Source organism: Lathamus discolor, chromosome 9 (assembly GCF_037157495.1).
Source record: "Lathamus discolor isolate bLatDis1 chromosome 9, bLatDis1.hap1, whole genome shotgun sequence".
Lineage (NCBI taxonomy): Eukaryota > Metazoa > Chordata > Aves > Psittaciformes > Psittacidae > Lathamus > Lathamus discolor.
In genome coordinates, this window is record NC_088892.1 from 23,515,064 (window position 1) to 23,531,767 (window position 16,704).

Consider the following 16,704-nt stretch of genomic DNA (forward strand, 5'->3'; position numbering starts at 1 on the left):
TCAGAATCTTTTTGAGATGAAAATGTCCATATCAGAAAATACAGTTGAATATATCTGTATTGAGATATATTCAAAGCCTGGGATGTGGGGTGTTTTTTTGGAGTTTGGGTTTTGTTTTTTTTTTTTTTCTGTAAAAGAAGAAAAGGATAAATAATGCTTGATGTAGCAACATGGAATACTTTGATATATGTGGCACTATGCTTCTTTAGTTCACTGTTTCTGACCAGAATTTTATCAGAAACATGTGAAATAAAAAGATTAAATTGAAGATTTGAGATTTTCAGGTTCAGTTTCTTGACTTTTGTGCCACATAACCAAAAATAGCATTTGAAAATGTTTGTGAGAATCTTCTTCTTACAATGGTATTAAAGAATATATTGTAGAAGAAAGTGATAGCTGCCGTGGGGCTGAGCTTATATATTCCCTGGTGCATTTAGGGAGCTGATCATGTAAAGGGGATCATGTATATATTAGTACTTATTGAACTGAGGATAGTTAAATTTAGATTAGCTGTGCTAGTATTGTGTGTAATGAGCATTCATTCTTTTCTTTTCATCCTCAGACATACCCCTTTCATACTCCTGTAAATCCAAAAGTTGTCAAAGATTATTATAAGATCATTACTCGGCCCATGGATTTACAGACCTTGCGTGAAAACGTTCGTAAGCGCCAGTACCCATCCCGAGAAGAGTTCCGAGAACATCTGGAACTGATTGTTAAGAACAGTGCAACATACAATGGTAGGCTATTAACAGCATAGGGAAACTGTTTTTGCTGATGCATGAGGTGTGAATCTTTTAGAAATAATGAAAGCAATAGAAAAGTAGAATAAATTCACTCAGAGATGGCAACAATAAATGTTTTTACCAGATGTACTAGAAAGCCTACATTAACATTAATAAGTAATTCATAAATAAGGAAGAAGTGGACTCTAGCATTTAACAATAACTAAATGATAACTGTGAATGCTGGAGAGGAACTTTCTACAAGGGCATTTAGTGATGGGACAAGGGGGGATGGTTTCAAACTGACAGAGGGAAGATGCAGATTAGAAGTTAGGCAGAAGCTCTTCCCTCTGAGGGTGCTGAGGCGCTGGCACAGGGTGCCCAGAGAAGCTGTGGCTGCCCCATCCTTGGCAGTGTTCAAGGCCAGGTTGGACACAAGGGCTTGGAGCAACCTGCTCTAGTGGAAAGTGTTCATGCTCATGGCAGTGGTTTGGAGCTGGATGATCTCTAAGGTCCCTTCCAACCCAAACCAGTCTGGGATTCTATGATTTTGTGTAGTAACTGAAGTTCAGTTATGGACCTATGTGACTGAAGACACTGGTGCATGTATTCATAGAATCATAGAATGGTATTAAGTCAAACTGCACTGAAGCAAAGCCCTGCATATGCCCTTCATACAGGGTGAGCAAAGCTAAGCAAAACACTGTTTTCAGTAACATACATTATGACTGTCCTTCCTTTTTGCTTTCAGACATGGACTGGTGCTGAGATACTTGTGAACTGTTTTTTTAATATTATGCTCTAGTGAATGAGTCTTTCAATACAAATAGGAATAATTCACACCTGTTGAAGCCATTCCCTTGGAGCATGCAGCTTTGAGTTTACTGTAATGATTTTGTATATTTTACTACTTGCAGTATTTTTTTCCCATTTGGGAAAGTCAGAAAGCTAGTTTAAAGAAAACAGTAGACCATGCATTTACTAAGGAAAAGTGCTGATTCATTGAGCAACTATAGGTCAGCTGTATTGTGACCACTCATAGAAAGGTATTTGTCCAGAAAGTATTTATTTGACAGATAAAAACCCTTCCCAGCTGTGTTGTGTCTCTGGGCTGTGTAGCATCCAGGGTAACATTGACAGCACTGATTTTGTCCTTACTGTTTCCTTTATTATTTTGTCAGCTAAATCCCTGTTTTATCCTAATAAATCAGATTTTTTTTTCATACTTCTCTTGCAAATATTTGTTTTCATGTGTGAGGCATCATGAAGTAATTTAAAGCTGCAGTTTTCATGATTCCTTAATGTCCATCTTGCCTTCCTTAGCAGTTCTGCTTCAATGACTGATTTAGTGAAGAAAACAGAAATTTCATGGCTTACACTCTGAAGACTAGCTAAAGGTGGAGGGCTTAGAAATCAGCCTTCCATGGGCACAGCTGCTTTCCTATCGGGTTTCCAAACCTTAACAGAATGTGTACCAGAAGTGTGAATATTTGCTACAAATAATATTTTGTCATATGAAATCCATGCTATACTTTAGTAATTGTGTGTATTGAGAATATACTTGCTAGAAATATAGTCAGTGATGCTTTAGGAGTAAAGATTAAGTCATATTAAGTGACACTGTTGCCTTTTTAATCGGGCTGGAGTTTCTCACTGTACTTGCTGTGTATTTGCAGGGCCAAAGCACTCATTGACACAAATATCTCAGTCCATGCTGGACCTATGTGATGAAAAGCTGAAAGAGGCAAGTCTTGTGAATGAATTGTGGTCAAAGCGGAGAGCGGAGGGATGTTCAGACATGGTGGAGGATTTTGAGGATAGAGGACTTGTGTAAGCAAAACAGAGCTTTAAGGAGAATAGTAGAATAATGAGGGAACTCCCCCCTACCCTAAGATGTATTTGAATTTTTACAATTGTAAACAGTTCACATTAGAGTCTTTCTCAAAAAACAGGTGCTCATTTATTACTCTAGTTACTTTATCTTGTATGTAGGCTTGTATCTAGGCTATTATAACCCCCCTTACAAGTGTCTTCATGAAAAGGTGAATGGGAATCTCTTGGGACAGAGTATCCTGACATTAACAGTTATTAATCTAGGGTCAACCACTGATGTTCCTTACTTCTATTGCAGAAGGAAGATAAACTGGCTCGATTAGAAAAAGCAATTAATCCCCTCCTGGACGATGATGATCAAGTGGCCTTTTCCTTCATTTTGGATAATATTGTCACTCAAAAGATGATGGCAGTTCCAGATGTATGTAGCTTAAGTAGAATGTGTGTGTCATATGCAAAATGTGTTGATTATAGTCCTGTGGCTACATATTTACCTTGTGATTGAAAGAGTACTCAGCCGGGGAGCTGGCTTGTGATTTTCTGAAAGGCACAAGCACACCTGTACTCACCCTCTTCACTAGAGCAAAAGGCCAGTGAAGCCTGGGTTCCAGGTCTTTTTCCTTCTGCTCTTAGTCCTGAATTTTTCTTGTGTCAATCTCCCATTAATATGAAATCACTGATTTTCATTAAGCATACTCTCCTGCTCCTTATAGCACTTGCCTTGGTAGCACTCTGCAGAGTTTCCAGATGTACACGAAATACAAGCTGATTTCTAATTGATCAGGTTTACCCAGTATTGTACTAGTTTGTTAGTATTAAAAAAACCCAAAAGCCTTTAAACTTATCAAAAACTGCACATATCAAGACTTCAGTGTCATTCTGTAGTGTGCATTGTGTCTGGATGGAGTAAGGAACAAGACTCTGCAGAGGTTACACGGGCTTAATGCCCGTCCTCTTAAATTTGTTGGTTCCATTCTCTGTTGTCACCATGTGGTCATTTCTGATGTTTAGAAAGGATTTTGGAGTTCTTCTGTGCCATCTCACCATGATGAGCAGATAAATGGGTATATATAGCCCCCATTGTAAGATCAGACCTAGGTTTATGTTTGTTTATTGTACAAGCAGTGAGTGTTCTTGCTGGACACTAGTTTCATGGTGGAGGAAACAGTGATGTAAAATAGAAAAGTCCTTTATATGCTTATTAATATTTTGTATTACATATTCCTGCGGTCAAACAGGTTGCAACAGGCTTAGTTAAAAATCCAACTGGTAGATCTTTTTAATGTGTCCCTCCTGAAGCTAAATGATAGGGTTCAAGACACCTTCTGATGAATACTTCCCATATATTTTGAGTGTTAATCAATTCTGGAGATTGGCTTTATGAAGTTTGTAGTTCAAACTAAGAAATTCTACACAGACACTTTCTAAACTTGTCTGTTTTCTTTCCTTCAGTCTTGGCCATTTCATCATCCAGTTAACAAAAAGTTTGTTCCTGATTATTACAAGGTGATTGTTAATCCAATGGATCTGGAGACTATCCGCAAGGTACGTAGCTTGAACTGAGTAGCCTCTTGAGAGATATTGAGACCTGGTTACTTACTGGGTGATGATCTTTTCCAGAATATCTCCAAACACAAATACCAGAGCAGAGAGACTTTCCTTGATGATGTTAACCTCATCCTTGCCAACAGCATTAAGTACAATGGTAGGTGGTGAAAACAAGGTTACAGCTTCCTTCTGTACTTAACTGAATACATCTGGGCAGCTGTTCTATAGTGCTGTTAAAGCCTGAAGCTATGAATCCTGACCCTGATTTTAGCTTGCCTTTCCTGCAGAGAAAGTAGATGCTTAAACAGTGATATTTTCACTATTGCATGGTGCTTTATTTGTCATCTTGTGCAAAATGGGGCAGTTAACCTCTGGGGAGGATTTTCTCCTTGTTCAGTACACATCTCTGCTTCAGGGATTTGTTTCCTTGAGACTGTGACAGGGTTCAACTGTCCTATTTTCTAAATAATATTTTTAATGATGTCACAGACTGGTTGCTCTTTGTCAGCTGAATGTGAACTCTGCTTTATAGGATCTTAGAATCAACCAGGTTGGAAAAGACCTTTAAGCTCATTCAGTCCAACCATCCCTCCAGGACTGCAAAGGCCACCACTAACCCATGGCACTGAGGCCTCGGCTACACGGTGTGTGAGCACTTGCAGGGACGGTGACTGCAGCCCTGCCCTGGGCAGCCTGTTCCAATGCCTGAGCACCCTTTGGGGAAGGAATTGTTCGTCAGCTCCATCTAAACCTCCCCTGGTGCAGCTTGTTTGTCAGCTCCTCTTGTCCTATCCCTTGTTCCTTGGGAGAAGAGACTGACCCCACCTCACTACAGCTTTCCTTCAGGTAGTTGTAGAGAGCGATAAGGTCCCCTGTGAGCCTCCTCTTCTCCAGACTGAACTCCTCACGTCCCTCAGCCATTCCCCATCACACTTGTGCTCCAGGCCCTGCACCAGCTCCGTTGCCCTTCTCTGGCCCTGCTCTAGCTCCTCAATGTCTCTTGTAGTGAGGGGCCCAGAGCTGAATGCAGGATTTGAGGTGCAGCCTCACCAGTGCCCAGTGCAGGGGCACAACCACTGCCCTGGCCCTGCTGCCGCACTGGTGCTGATACAGGCCAGGATGCTGGGGGCTTCCTGGCTGCCTGGGCACAAGCTGCTCATGCTCAGCTCCACCAATCAGTACCCCCAGCTCCTTTTCCCTGAGCAGTTTTCAGCCGCTCTTTCCCATTCCTGGAGTGTTGCAGGGGGTTGTTGTGGCCCAAGTGCAGGACCCGGTGCTTTGTCTTGTAGAGCCTCATCCCATTGGCCACAGCCCCTTGGTCCAGTCTGCCCAGATCCTTGTGCAGAGCCTGCTGTCCTCCACCAGATCAACACTCCCACCCAACTTGGTGTTGTCCACAAATTTACTGAAGGTGCCCTCAATCCTCTCATACAGATCATCAATGAAAATACTAAACAAGCAAGCCCTGAGGGACACTACTAGTGACTGGTCATCAGCTATATGTGACACCAAATACCACTACTTTCTGGACTCTGCCATCCATCCAGTTTCCAACCCAGCAAAGAATCCATTTATCCAGGCCATAAGCAGCCAGTTTCTCCAGGAGAATGCTGTGGGAGACAGTGTCAATGCTTTACTGAAGTTCAAATAGACAATGTCTACAGCCTTTCCCTCATCAACCCAGCGGGTCAACTTTTTGTAGATCAAGCAGGACCTGCCCTTCATGAACCCATGCTGACACCCCGGTTTTCCCGCATGTGCTGTGTGATCTCACTCCACATCATCTGCTCCAAGACTTTCCCCAGCACTGAGGTCAGGCTGATAGGCCTGTAGTTTCTGGGGTTCTCCTTCCTGACCTTTTTGTAGAGTCATTACATTGGCCAACCTCCAATCATAGAATCATACAATGATTTGTGTTGGAAGGGACCTTAAAGCTCATCCAGTTCCAACCCCCTACCACAGGCAGGGACTCCTTCCACTAGATCAGGTTGCTCTAAGCCTCGTCCAACCTGGCCTTGAACGCTGCCAGGGATGGGGCATTTACAACTCTCTGCATGTGGCAATCCGGCCAATTCATCCACCGAGTGGTCCATCCATCAGATTCACGTCTCCAATTTAGAGACAAGGATGTTGTGTGGGACAATGTCAAACGCTTTGCACAAGTCCAGTTAGTTGATGGAGACCTGCCCACTAGTCTGCTGATAAATGATGGTGAGTGGCTTAGCAAGTTTCTCTGCCAGTTCCTTCAGCACTCTTAGACTTGTGTATGTCTAGGTGGAGCAGGGGGTCACTAACTGTTTCTTCCTGGATTATGGGGACTTTGGTCATTTCTTCATCTCTGTCATCCAACTCAGGACTGAATACCCTGGGGATGATTGGTTTGACTATTTCTCCTTAGATTAGAAGGCGTTGGAATTTAGGGACCTGTGAAGTGAAAGCTATGTAACCAAAAGCAGTCATTCTGTTTCAGCAGCTAGAACTGAGCAAATGTGCGAATATATAAAGAGATTCATTTCTTCCTACAGGCCCAGACAGTCAGTACACAAAAACAGCCCAGGAGATTGTAAACATCTGTTACCAGACTTTAGCTGAGGTATGTGGACTGCTCACCCTATTGCAAATTTTTTGTATGTCTGAATTTTTAATTCTGCAACTTTAGCAAGCTTCTTTCTTTTTAGTATGATGAGCACCTGACTCAACTTGAGAGAGACATCTCTACTGCTAAGGAAGCAGCACTAGAGGAGGCAGATCTGGAAAGTCTTGATCCTATGACCCCTGGTCCCTACACTCCACAGGCAAGTGACCATGCAAAGTTTTCACTTCCTTTTAGTTTCAGTCGCCTGCATGTTTGATCCAGAATTGCCTCTTTGTTTACTGTTCTCCGTCTGCAGTTTTCTTTTTACTGGAGTGTCTTTTTGAATAGTGTGTTAGCAGCTATTTTTAAAGGATAAATATGAGAAGTGGTTATGATGCTTCAGAGGGTTAGATATCTAAGACAAAAAAGGAAATTTCCCAAACAACTTGCAAAACTGATCAAGGATGAGCGGTGTACTGTCAGGCACAACTGAGTGTTGATTGGAAGCTCAAAGCATGTGCATGTGTAGCAGTTTGAAACCTTCAGAAGACAAGCAGTGGAAAGGTAAGGAGAATATGAAGAAAAATCAATGCTGTAGTTCTGAGAAGAAGCCAAAGAGCTGTTTCGTGGGGGTATGATTTAAGAGGCTTATTGCGATGAGCAAAGAAAGTGCTTAATATGGTCAATGCAGTCTGACTCCTCTGCATTCTTTGGTGGGATTCTTTAAACTTCTTTATTTTGGTTCTAATGGAAATAACATTTTTTTTACTCTTTATATAGCAGACAGTTGTGTGTATTAGTTATTTTGAATGTATTCTAGACCAAGTTGGAAGCATTATTTTTATACTACAGATTGTATGACAGACTGCTTTTTAAGCATTTACATTTTGACAACATTTTATAAGCTATTCAGACTTCTTTATTTTTGTTGTCTTGACTCAGGTTGTTTTTAAAAACATTGGTAAAAAGCCTTACATGAATGACAAGTTAGTTCCTGAAAAATAAAATTGCCTTTGGAATGTGCCCAGTAAATAATGATTCAGGGAATGTCATCCTAGTGTCTGAGATACAGAATGAATCACAGAATCACCGAATGGTTTGTGTTGGAAGGGACCTTAAAGCTCATCCAATTCCAACACCCTGCCACAGGCAGGGACACCTTCCATTAGAGGAGCTTGCTCCAAGCCCCATCCAACCTGGCCCTGAACACTGCCAGGGATGGAGCATTTACCAGTTCTTTGGGCAACCTGTACCAGTGGTTCACCACCTGCACAGTAAGGAACTTGTGCCTTATATCTAAACTAAACTTCCACTGTTTTAGATTAAACCCATCACCCGTTGTCCTGTTGCTGCAGTCCCTAATGAAGAGTCCCTCTCCAGCATCCTTGTAGGCCCCCTTCAGATATTGGAAGGCTGCTATGAAGTCTCCACACAGCTTCTCTTCTTCAGGCTGGTTTCTGGGCTGCAAGTGCACTGAAGCTGGCTCATTTCAGTTTCTTAATGACCAGCACCCGCAAGTCCTTCTCTGCAGGGCTGCTCTGAATCTCTTCTTTGCCCAGCCTGTAGCTGTGCCTGGGATTGCCCCAACCCAGGTGCAGGACCTTGCACTTTGCATTGTTGAACTTAATGAGGTTGGCATTGGTCACCTCACAAGCGTGTCAAGGTCCCACTAGAGCTAATCCCTTCCCTCCAGCGTATCAATCGAACCACACAGCTTGGTGTATCTTTGGCAAACTTGCTGGGGGTGCATCAGTCTCACTGTCCATGTCATTGACAAAGATTTCGAACAGGATTGGTCCCAAAATTGACCCCTGAGGGACACCACTCATTACCCATCTCCAGCTGGACATTAAGCTGTTTACCACAACTCTCTGCGCATGGCCATCCAGCCAATTCTTTATCCGTCAGGTGTCCATCCTTCAAATAGTAGAATGCAATTTCCGGACAATATTTTAACACCATCCATCTTGCCCCACAAAAAATAAAACAAAACAAGCCCCAAAATGTAGCATCTTAGGCTGTTAGAATGGACTTGGTAGGAATAATGGTTGAATTCAGTGGGATGAGAATACTGAAACTGAGTGTCATGGAAAAAGACCTTCCTGGCAATGGGAAGTGTCAGGCTGCAAGGGAGTCTTTGGAGATTAGCTGTTGAAACTATCTGTTGACACATTTAGAGGAAAATTTCATGGAATCGGGGATGATTGCAATACCTCAGAGAATGGGGGACAAAAATGTCACTCTCCTTTCTATCTGATGGTTTCCTTCCCAAGACCAGTATTACCTGTTATGATTTTTTTCTACGTTGGTTATCAGGAGAGAGGAAAAGAAGCCCGAGCAATGAACTGCCTATTAGTTGTCTATTCCTTCTCTGTGCTTGCTAAAGGGAGACCTTCCTGAGCTCTCACTTTCATCTGAAGGCCACTCTTTCCCTCTTCTTCTTGGCTGGAGATACACTCTCATTTCCCACACTCCCAGACTTGTCACAGATGGCAGGTCTGGTGATGGTCGCTTGGCTTTAGTTTCATTTATTTCAGTTGCAGTTGTGATGACCAGTACTTACCTCTATGTGTCTTCAAGAGTTGGACTCCAGGCTATAAAAAGCAAATACAGCAAGTAGAGAGCTGTCTGTGATTACATGTCTGTTTAAATTCTTAGGAAGCCTGTTTTACCTAATTTAAGCATTGCTGCTGCTGCTGCTTTTAACAATTTCAGGATTGTCATGATATAAACACGGTGTATTATAAGGGTATTTTATCGAAGTCCTAATATGTAATTTCTCAGGAATTCTTCAGAGGTCGAAGGGCATGCAAACTCCAGACTGACTTTTAGAACACTATCCAAACTCCTCCCTCCCCCCCTTTTTTTGTTTTCTTTTGTTTTGTTTTGTTTTGTTATTTAAGGGACTTCTGAGACAGTGATTTACACAGAATTGACTGAAAGTTGAATCTTTGCTATTTCATATGTGGTAGATCTTTTCCAGTTCTGATAGCAGCATTTGTGATTGGAACACCATTTCCACTGTAGGAAGGGAAATTAAAAGCAGCATGCTGAATCAACCCAAAGGTTGATGTAATCAAGTATTCTGTCTCTGGCAGGGACCAGAAGTAAGCAGGTGCAAACATACAGTAATTTTTCTTAGACTGAAACCTCTTTGCTTCTGGCAATTGGCTGTTCAGGCACCTTAAACTGGTGTTGTGTCTGGGCCATTGTATTTATGAGCTGCAGAAAGGACTATTTGCTATAAATTTGTCTAATCCCTTTGGAGTCCATTTAGGATTTTGGCCTCTGTAGGATTGCACTGCATAGAAGCACTAAATTCTATTTTAAAATCTGCTGTTTGGCAAACTTCAAGCCTGAGATTATGAGCCATTTTATTTTACCATGTTCTTTAAGAATAAATATCCTGTCCCTGAGGGACACCACTTGTTACTTGTCTCCAGCTGGACATTGAGCCATTGACCACAACTCTTTGTGTGTGGCCATCCAGCCAATATAAATACTTCCATCTAGTATTGGGTCTGTCTCTAGATTTGAGAATGTCTTCTAGATTTGCAAGCCTTCAGCTTTCTATAGACTTCCAGTTTATAGACTTTGGGACAGAATCTGCATGTCCTCTTTACCCTGGACTCGTAGTGACTGAGGGAAGAACAGGAGGGAGAAGACCAGGAGAAGATTTATTGAAACTGTTGTCTGCTTTTAAAATAATTTGTGAAAATGAGCACGTTTTAAGACCTGGTGGTATTTTCCAGAAGTAGCTTGGTAAGCAAAGAATTACAGTGCTGTAAGGCTGGAGATTCCCTTTTCAACTATGAGCATGTGAGGGTAAAAGTGTGTGGAGACTGTATGCTCTCTGATCTTGGAATAAAGAGAGAAGCAATCCTTGCTCTGGGAGTGCTATACATATATTTTTCTTTTCGTCTTTACCCCCTTTACTCCCGCACCCATCATTGTGGTCCAGATGTCAGTCTTTGTTTTATGTCTGCTAGTGCCTCCCTCAATGGTATTGCTATTTGTGTTCCCCATTCAGATGCGCCAGGGGCGAGGTAGGCTGGGCGAGGAAGACTCTGACGTAGATATTGAAGGGTTTGATGAGGATGATGATGGGAAACCTAAGACTCCAGCCCCAGTGAGTATATTTACAGAAATCCCAGCCACATGATGACTTGCATACTTGTGGCAGGTCTTCATAGTATATGGGCTGTCTTCTGTGTCTGCCACCCCGAAAGACAGCAGTATTGATAGCAGTAGCTAGACTTTTAAATGTAGTTTGAAAATATTAGTATTATGAAATGAATGAATACTTCAGATTGAGTAGTGTAATAAATCATAGGCATGTCATGGAAATGGCAGCAGTAGTTTATACGTTGTTTGACCTTCACTATCCCTGTATGACCTAGGAAGTTGAAGATGCAGATGGTGACCTTGTTGATGAAGAAGGATCAGCACAGCAGCCCCAGGCCAGTGTCCTCTATGAAGATTTGCTCATGTCTGATGGAGAGGATGATGATGAGGGCAGTGATGAAGAGGGAGATAATCCTTTCTCATGTAGGTGTCCTTTTTTAGAAAAGGTTGAATAGGAACTGGTTGTTTGCAAAACCAGCTAATCTCATGCTTTCATCACAAAAACATGTATCAGAGAGATCAGAGCATACCTGGGATTACGTAGGCCACATGGTCTAGCCATCAAGAAGGAAGACAGACCAAAGGGCAAGATGAGAAAATTGGCTGAACATAAATGGAATTGAAAACAAAGAGGAGTAGGAGTGCTCTAAGTACAGACACAAAAGAAAGCAGACTTAAGACAAGATTTGGTCAACTGCATTTCATAAAGTGAAACTGCACATGGTTCTGGAAAGACTGAGACTATGATTGGGCCAAGAATGGGCAGTTTAGTAGAAGCACAGCATTCAGTTTAATAAGAGAGAGTGTGGTCAATGTATCAAGAACTGGGAGAGGTGTCTGGAGGTTCTTCAGATTATTTCCCTGTTTTACTAAAAAAACTTGCCATGCAGAAAAGTTCATAGTGGCAGTTAGTGGTGGCTTCTGAAAATTATTAGGGGCAAGGACGGGGTAATTATTTGGAGTAGACAAGCAAATAAGGTCTTTTCGAGTAATGGTGGTTGTGAGATTGCTTTTGAATAACATCAGAATTGGGCACTCAGTAAGTGGTATTGCTTTACAGATACCCTTTCTGCTACCTTGTGGAGACCCTACTTCATATACATGTCTTACAGTCCATATTGTAGCCTTTAAACAAATAGAGTGGGTATGCAACTGACAGAACAAAACTGTTGGATTTGGACTAAACATTGCTTTATTACACAGCTATCCAACTAAGTGAGAGTGGCAGTGACTCTGATATAGAGCCCAATGCAGTGAGACCTAAACAACCTCATGTTCTTCAAGAAAACACACGAATGGGCATGGACAATGAAGAAAGCATGATGTCTTATGAAGGGGATGGTGGGGAGACAACTCATGTTATGGAGGACAGTAATATCAGGTAACTGGAGCTGAAAATCCCTTCTCTTCAAGATTTCTGAACTGTTTATCATAAGAAGCTGAAGATTATCTCATTTCTTTTACTTTTTGTCACTGTTTTTAATGTTGCACCCATTATTACCATGATTGCAATTTACTATTTATTGACAGAAATTCAATTCTGCTGTTAGATATTCACTGATAAAAGCATTAGCTAAATTTAAAAAAGAAAAAGTGTTTTTTGTCAGATGATTTCCTGTACACAGTGGTTTTTGAAGACTACTAAAGGCTTTTATAAGTTGTTTTGGAAACTGCAAGATGCCTTTGAAATTCAAAGATAACTTAGTCAATTAACTTCACGGGGTTTGTTTTGGGTTTTTTTTTTCTAAGAACAAGCATTTCCTTACTTGAAAAGAAACTGCTTGGTTGCAGTCCAAATGAATAGGAATATGCGTAGTCTGTATTTTGGAAGGAGGTCCATTATTAGAAAATGACAAGTACAGCACTGACTGAAGAGAATCTACTCTTTCTTCTGTGGCCATTCCGTAGAGTATTAGCAAAAGATTTTCCAGGGTTTGCTTGTTTTCTTACTTGTGAAATTTAGTCCCTTAATGTTACTAATAGCATTACTTTAATGATATTATTATGATGTTTGCCCAATAAATTACCATAGAGGTAGCTATGTCAGGTCAGGCAAATGGTTAGTCCAGCCCAGTACCTTGGCAATAGTTAGCAGAAAATGCTAGAGAAGATGAGAATGGACCATCTACCTGCCTGTCCACAGTAAAGGTGATAGATGGAAGGTGTTGGAGTGATGATTTTCTTCCTCTGGGTGCATTTGAGTAGGATGAGGATGCTGAGAGACAATTGTTTCATCAGAAGAACTGTGGGGTTTATTTTAAATCTGGCCACTGGCAGAATTGAAGTGTACAGTGGTTCTGAGTATTCCACAAGGACTTCAAGCTGGGGAACTTTTACAGGAGTTAAATACAGAAATGTCACTATCAGCAGATGATATGAAACAGTGGTATAATATGAATATCTTCTTTCTTCCAGTTATGGCAGCTATGAAGAACCAGACCCAAAATCCAACACACGAGATACAAGTTTCAGCAGTATTGGAGGGTATGAGATCTCGGAAGAGGAGGAAGAGGAAGAACAGCAGCGCTGTGGCCCAAGCGTATTGAGTCAGGTCCATCTGTCTGAGGATGAGGAAGACAGTGAGGACTTCCATTCCATGGCAGGAGACACTGACCTGGATTCAGATGAATGAACTCCCCTTCCTGAGTTGATGGTCATCCCAGTTTGGTATAAGGAACAGTATACTGTGGACTGTATTAGCAAGAAGTAGATTTTTTTAATGTAGTATTTTAATTGCTGATAAAAATGTGTGATGTGATTGAGTAAATGGTGAAAAATAAGCCTTGGACATGCACGCCCTGCTGAGGTTTTGGGGTTTTGGGCTGTTGTAGCCTGTGTAAGCTCCAGGATGAAGATTTGTATGGTTTGTTCTTCAGTTTTAGGTCAGTATAGACATCAAATAATTTCTCATCAATACTGGCCTATTGGATACATGCACTTCTGTCAGGAGAAAAAAACCTACTTGGATTAAAGTAACTGTAGTTGATGACCTAGTGTCGTGGTTTAAACAAAGTGAGCCGGGCCGCGTTGGGCGCCAAAAAGAACTGTCGTGGTTTAAACCCAACCACAAAGCTCATTCACTCACTCCCCCCCCCTTTTTTTTTTCCTCCCTCTTTTTTTCCTTCCCCCCCTGACCCTCCCCGCTCCTGGAACGATGGGGAGGAGAATTGAGAGAATGTAACTCCCACGGGTTGAGATAAGAACAGCCCAGTAACTAAGGTATAACACAAATCACTACTGCTACCATCACTGATAATAATAAGAGAAAATAACAAGAGAATACAATACCACTGCCAAATGAGTTTGAACCCCCCGAAGAGAGACCGTGCCCTTCCAGGTAACTCCCAGTTACCTCTCTGGGCATGACATGCTGTGGTATGGATACCTCTTTGGCTAGGTTGGGTCAGGTGTCCTGCCTCTGCTTCCTCCTGGCCTCCCCTTGTCCCCGGCAAAGCATGAGACTCACAAAGTCCTTGGCCAGAATAAACATTACTGAGCAACAATTAAAAACAATCGGTGTTATCAGCTCTCTGCCCAGGCTGGAAGTCAAAACACAGAGCTTGCACCAATTACTAAGAAGGAGAAAAACAGCTACTGGTAAACCCAGGGCACCTAGGAAATCATCATTTCATAATATAAAGGTTTCTCTCTGGGACCACAGCATGAAGGCCACGGCTGGGGCCGAACCCCAGCTGCCTGTTTTAAATACTGCAGTGAACAGCTGCGCTGTTTTTTGGTTTTTTTTTTTGAAGTTGCTGTTAGTCCGAGAAATCAGAATGTGGGCCTTCGAGTCCTCAGGAAGGTTCATTATTGACAGGGCGCCCTCAGTTTCGGTCACTGCGGAGGCACACGCGGACCCAAGGCTGTGTGTAGAATTTTGTTGCTGGGGTCACTGTGAAGAAATTCGGGGCCTGGACCCCGCTCCTGCGGCCTGGCCTCGCCTTCCCGGCAGTCGTTGCGCCAGGAGCCCCTGCCTGCACCGCGGGCGCCACTGCGGGGACACCGCACCACGGGAGCTGGGGGCAGTTGCGCACGCGTAACTCCGATGCGTTTGTTGCAACGGCTGTGCGGAAGGATACCTGAACTGATTAGAGCTGCGCAGAATGGAGAGGCCGCTTGTCGGAGAACGGACTTCTCGGGAAGAGACGAAGAAAACGCTTCTCGAAGTCCCTCCGCCTCGTGGGGCCTCTCTGCACGCCCGGTGGTTGGCTCCTCCCGGACTACTTGCTTTGCAGAAAGTAGTTCCGGCCGCAGCCATTCGGCACCTTGCTGCCTTCCGCCACCGCCATTTCGGAAGCTGCTGCTTTAGCGTGCCGGGGTTGTGGGTAGCTCGGTCTTGTGTTGCCTGCCTCATCCGATTTACTCTCTCCGCACCTGTGGCCCTTCTGCTGCTTCCACCAGAGCTCCGCCGCCACCCTTTCCTGATGGCGACCTCCGTGGGGAACGTGGCTGACAGCACAGGTACTGTGGCCTGCCGAGCGGGGACGGGCGCGCCGAGGACTAGCGGCGCCGCAGCCCTGCGTAGGCCGGGCCTTACCTTTTCCGGGGACTGCCCAGCGGCCTCCTTCTCTGAGGTCGCCCCGAGCGCGGCTCTCATCGGGCACTCTCCTGGTGGAGTTTTCCAGAAGCCAAGGCCTGGGCGAGGTGGTGGCTCCCGCCGCCTTTGTGCTTGTCCCCCTCACAGTCTCGGGGTGTCGACTGGCTGTCGCGGCCTGCCGGCGGGCCGGGCTCGTCCCTCAGTGAGTTCCTGTCCTTGCTGCTCTTGGAGGAGCACGGTTCGATTGCTTATTAGTGCTGCGCTCTCTTACTGTTTGTTATATTTATCCGACTGTCAGGTGACTGCTTTAGAGGACGACGTAGGATAAAAACCTGATCCAAAATGTACGTTGGCTGCTCCTGAAACTCTAGCTACACTTAAAGAGCAGTTCTTCTGTGGCATAGCCGAGAAGTATAGTGCTTCTCTGGGCAGTAAGATGGAGTGCTGTAGCTAAGAAAGATCCTATTCTGCATATAGCTTACAGATCCATAACTTGGGGTATTGGGGAGAATAAAGGAGAAATCGCATTTTGACTGTAGAGCAAGGAAAAGAAGTGTTTTTCTTGTTGAAAGGGCAATACAGCCTTATCTCTCAAATTTTGGAGGGGGAGGCTCTGCAAGGAAGAGTATTAAAAGCTGAAAAGTCTGGGAGAAGTAGTGGGGAAAAAAGTAGATTCTCTGGAGAAAGAGGTGGCCTAGCAGTAGAGAGATACAGAAGTGGAGACGGAGAAGCAAAGTACTGCAATAAGATATTTTGTTGCCCCTCAGCTGGGGCTGTGTCTAGTCAGCGAGGCCACAGCACCCTTTTGCGGCCTTGATCTGTGGAGGTGAAAAGAACGTGTATACTTTGGGAGAGTCCTGTGCTCCTCATCCATCATCACCTTCCTTGGTAATTGCTCCTGTCTGGTCCTTAGGTTTTACCTAAATGTAAGGTTGATCATGAGTGTATGGCAAGTATTTAGAATGTTACTTCTGGGGGAAAAAAAAACCCAGTCTTAAGTACATTTGTGATCTCTGTGGATTTTATTTTGCTTTTATTCTGTAGATGTTTTAGGAAAGGTCGTCGTGGCATGTGCTAGCCTTTTCCAAGGTCATAGTCAGAGCATGTAGCACAAGTTAGCCTAAGTATGCAACAGTAGGTAAGAGATTGATCTGTCTGTGATTATTCACTGCAGCTGTTTTCTTTGGAAATTGATTCAGCGAGCAACCGTTGATGGCTGTGTTATGGATTCTTTGGGTTGTGGAACTTCAGCCAGCTTTCTGTTAAAAGTTCAGCTCATGTTGAACTGTGATAAAGGTGGCCACCCACTTAGTACTTTTCAGTGAGTTTTTCAAGGCCCATTACTAAAATATTTGTTTGGA

At 43.2% G+C, this 16,704-nt stretch overlaps 2 protein-coding genes across 6 annotated transcripts in view; both read left to right on the plus strand.

Annotated features, from left to right (window-relative positions):
- Positions 1-13,792, plus strand: part of TAF1 (TATA-box binding protein associated factor 1) — a 38,986-nt gene extending 25,194 nt beyond the window's left edge. For all 4 annotated transcript variants that reach the window (XM_065690022.1, XM_065690024.1, XM_065690023.1 and 1 more), the window contains exons 29-39: positions 563-740; positions 2,402-2,469; positions 2,857-2,979; positions 4,011-4,103; positions 4,179-4,263; positions 6,632-6,699; positions 6,785-6,901; positions 10,712-10,810; positions 11,082-11,229; positions 12,010-12,187; positions 13,222-13,792. In XM_065690022.1, coding sequence (XP_065546094.1) covers positions 563-740; positions 2,402-2,469; positions 2,857-2,979; positions 4,011-4,103; positions 4,179-4,263; positions 6,632-6,699; positions 6,785-6,901; positions 10,712-10,810; positions 11,082-11,229; positions 12,010-12,187; positions 13,222-13,438 — 1,374 coding nt within the window. In that variant the 3' untranslated portion in view covers positions 13,439-13,792. The remainder of the gene's footprint in view (positions 1-562; positions 741-2,401; positions 2,470-2,856; positions 2,980-4,010; positions 4,104-4,178; positions 4,264-6,631; positions 6,700-6,784; positions 6,902-10,711; positions 10,811-11,081; positions 11,230-12,009; positions 12,188-13,221) is intronic.
- Positions 13,793-15,090: 1,298 nt separating this feature from the next.
- OGT (O-linked N-acetylglucosamine (GlcNAc) transferase) overlaps positions 15,091-16,704 on the plus strand; it is a 28,237-nt gene continuing 26,623 nt past the window's right edge. For both annotated transcript variants that reach the window (XM_065690026.1, XM_065690027.1), the window contains exon 1: positions 15,091-15,267. In XM_065690026.1, coding sequence (XP_065546098.1) covers positions 15,231-15,267 — 37 coding nt within the window. In that variant the 5' untranslated portion in view covers positions 15,091-15,230. The remainder of the gene's footprint in view (positions 15,268-16,704) is intronic.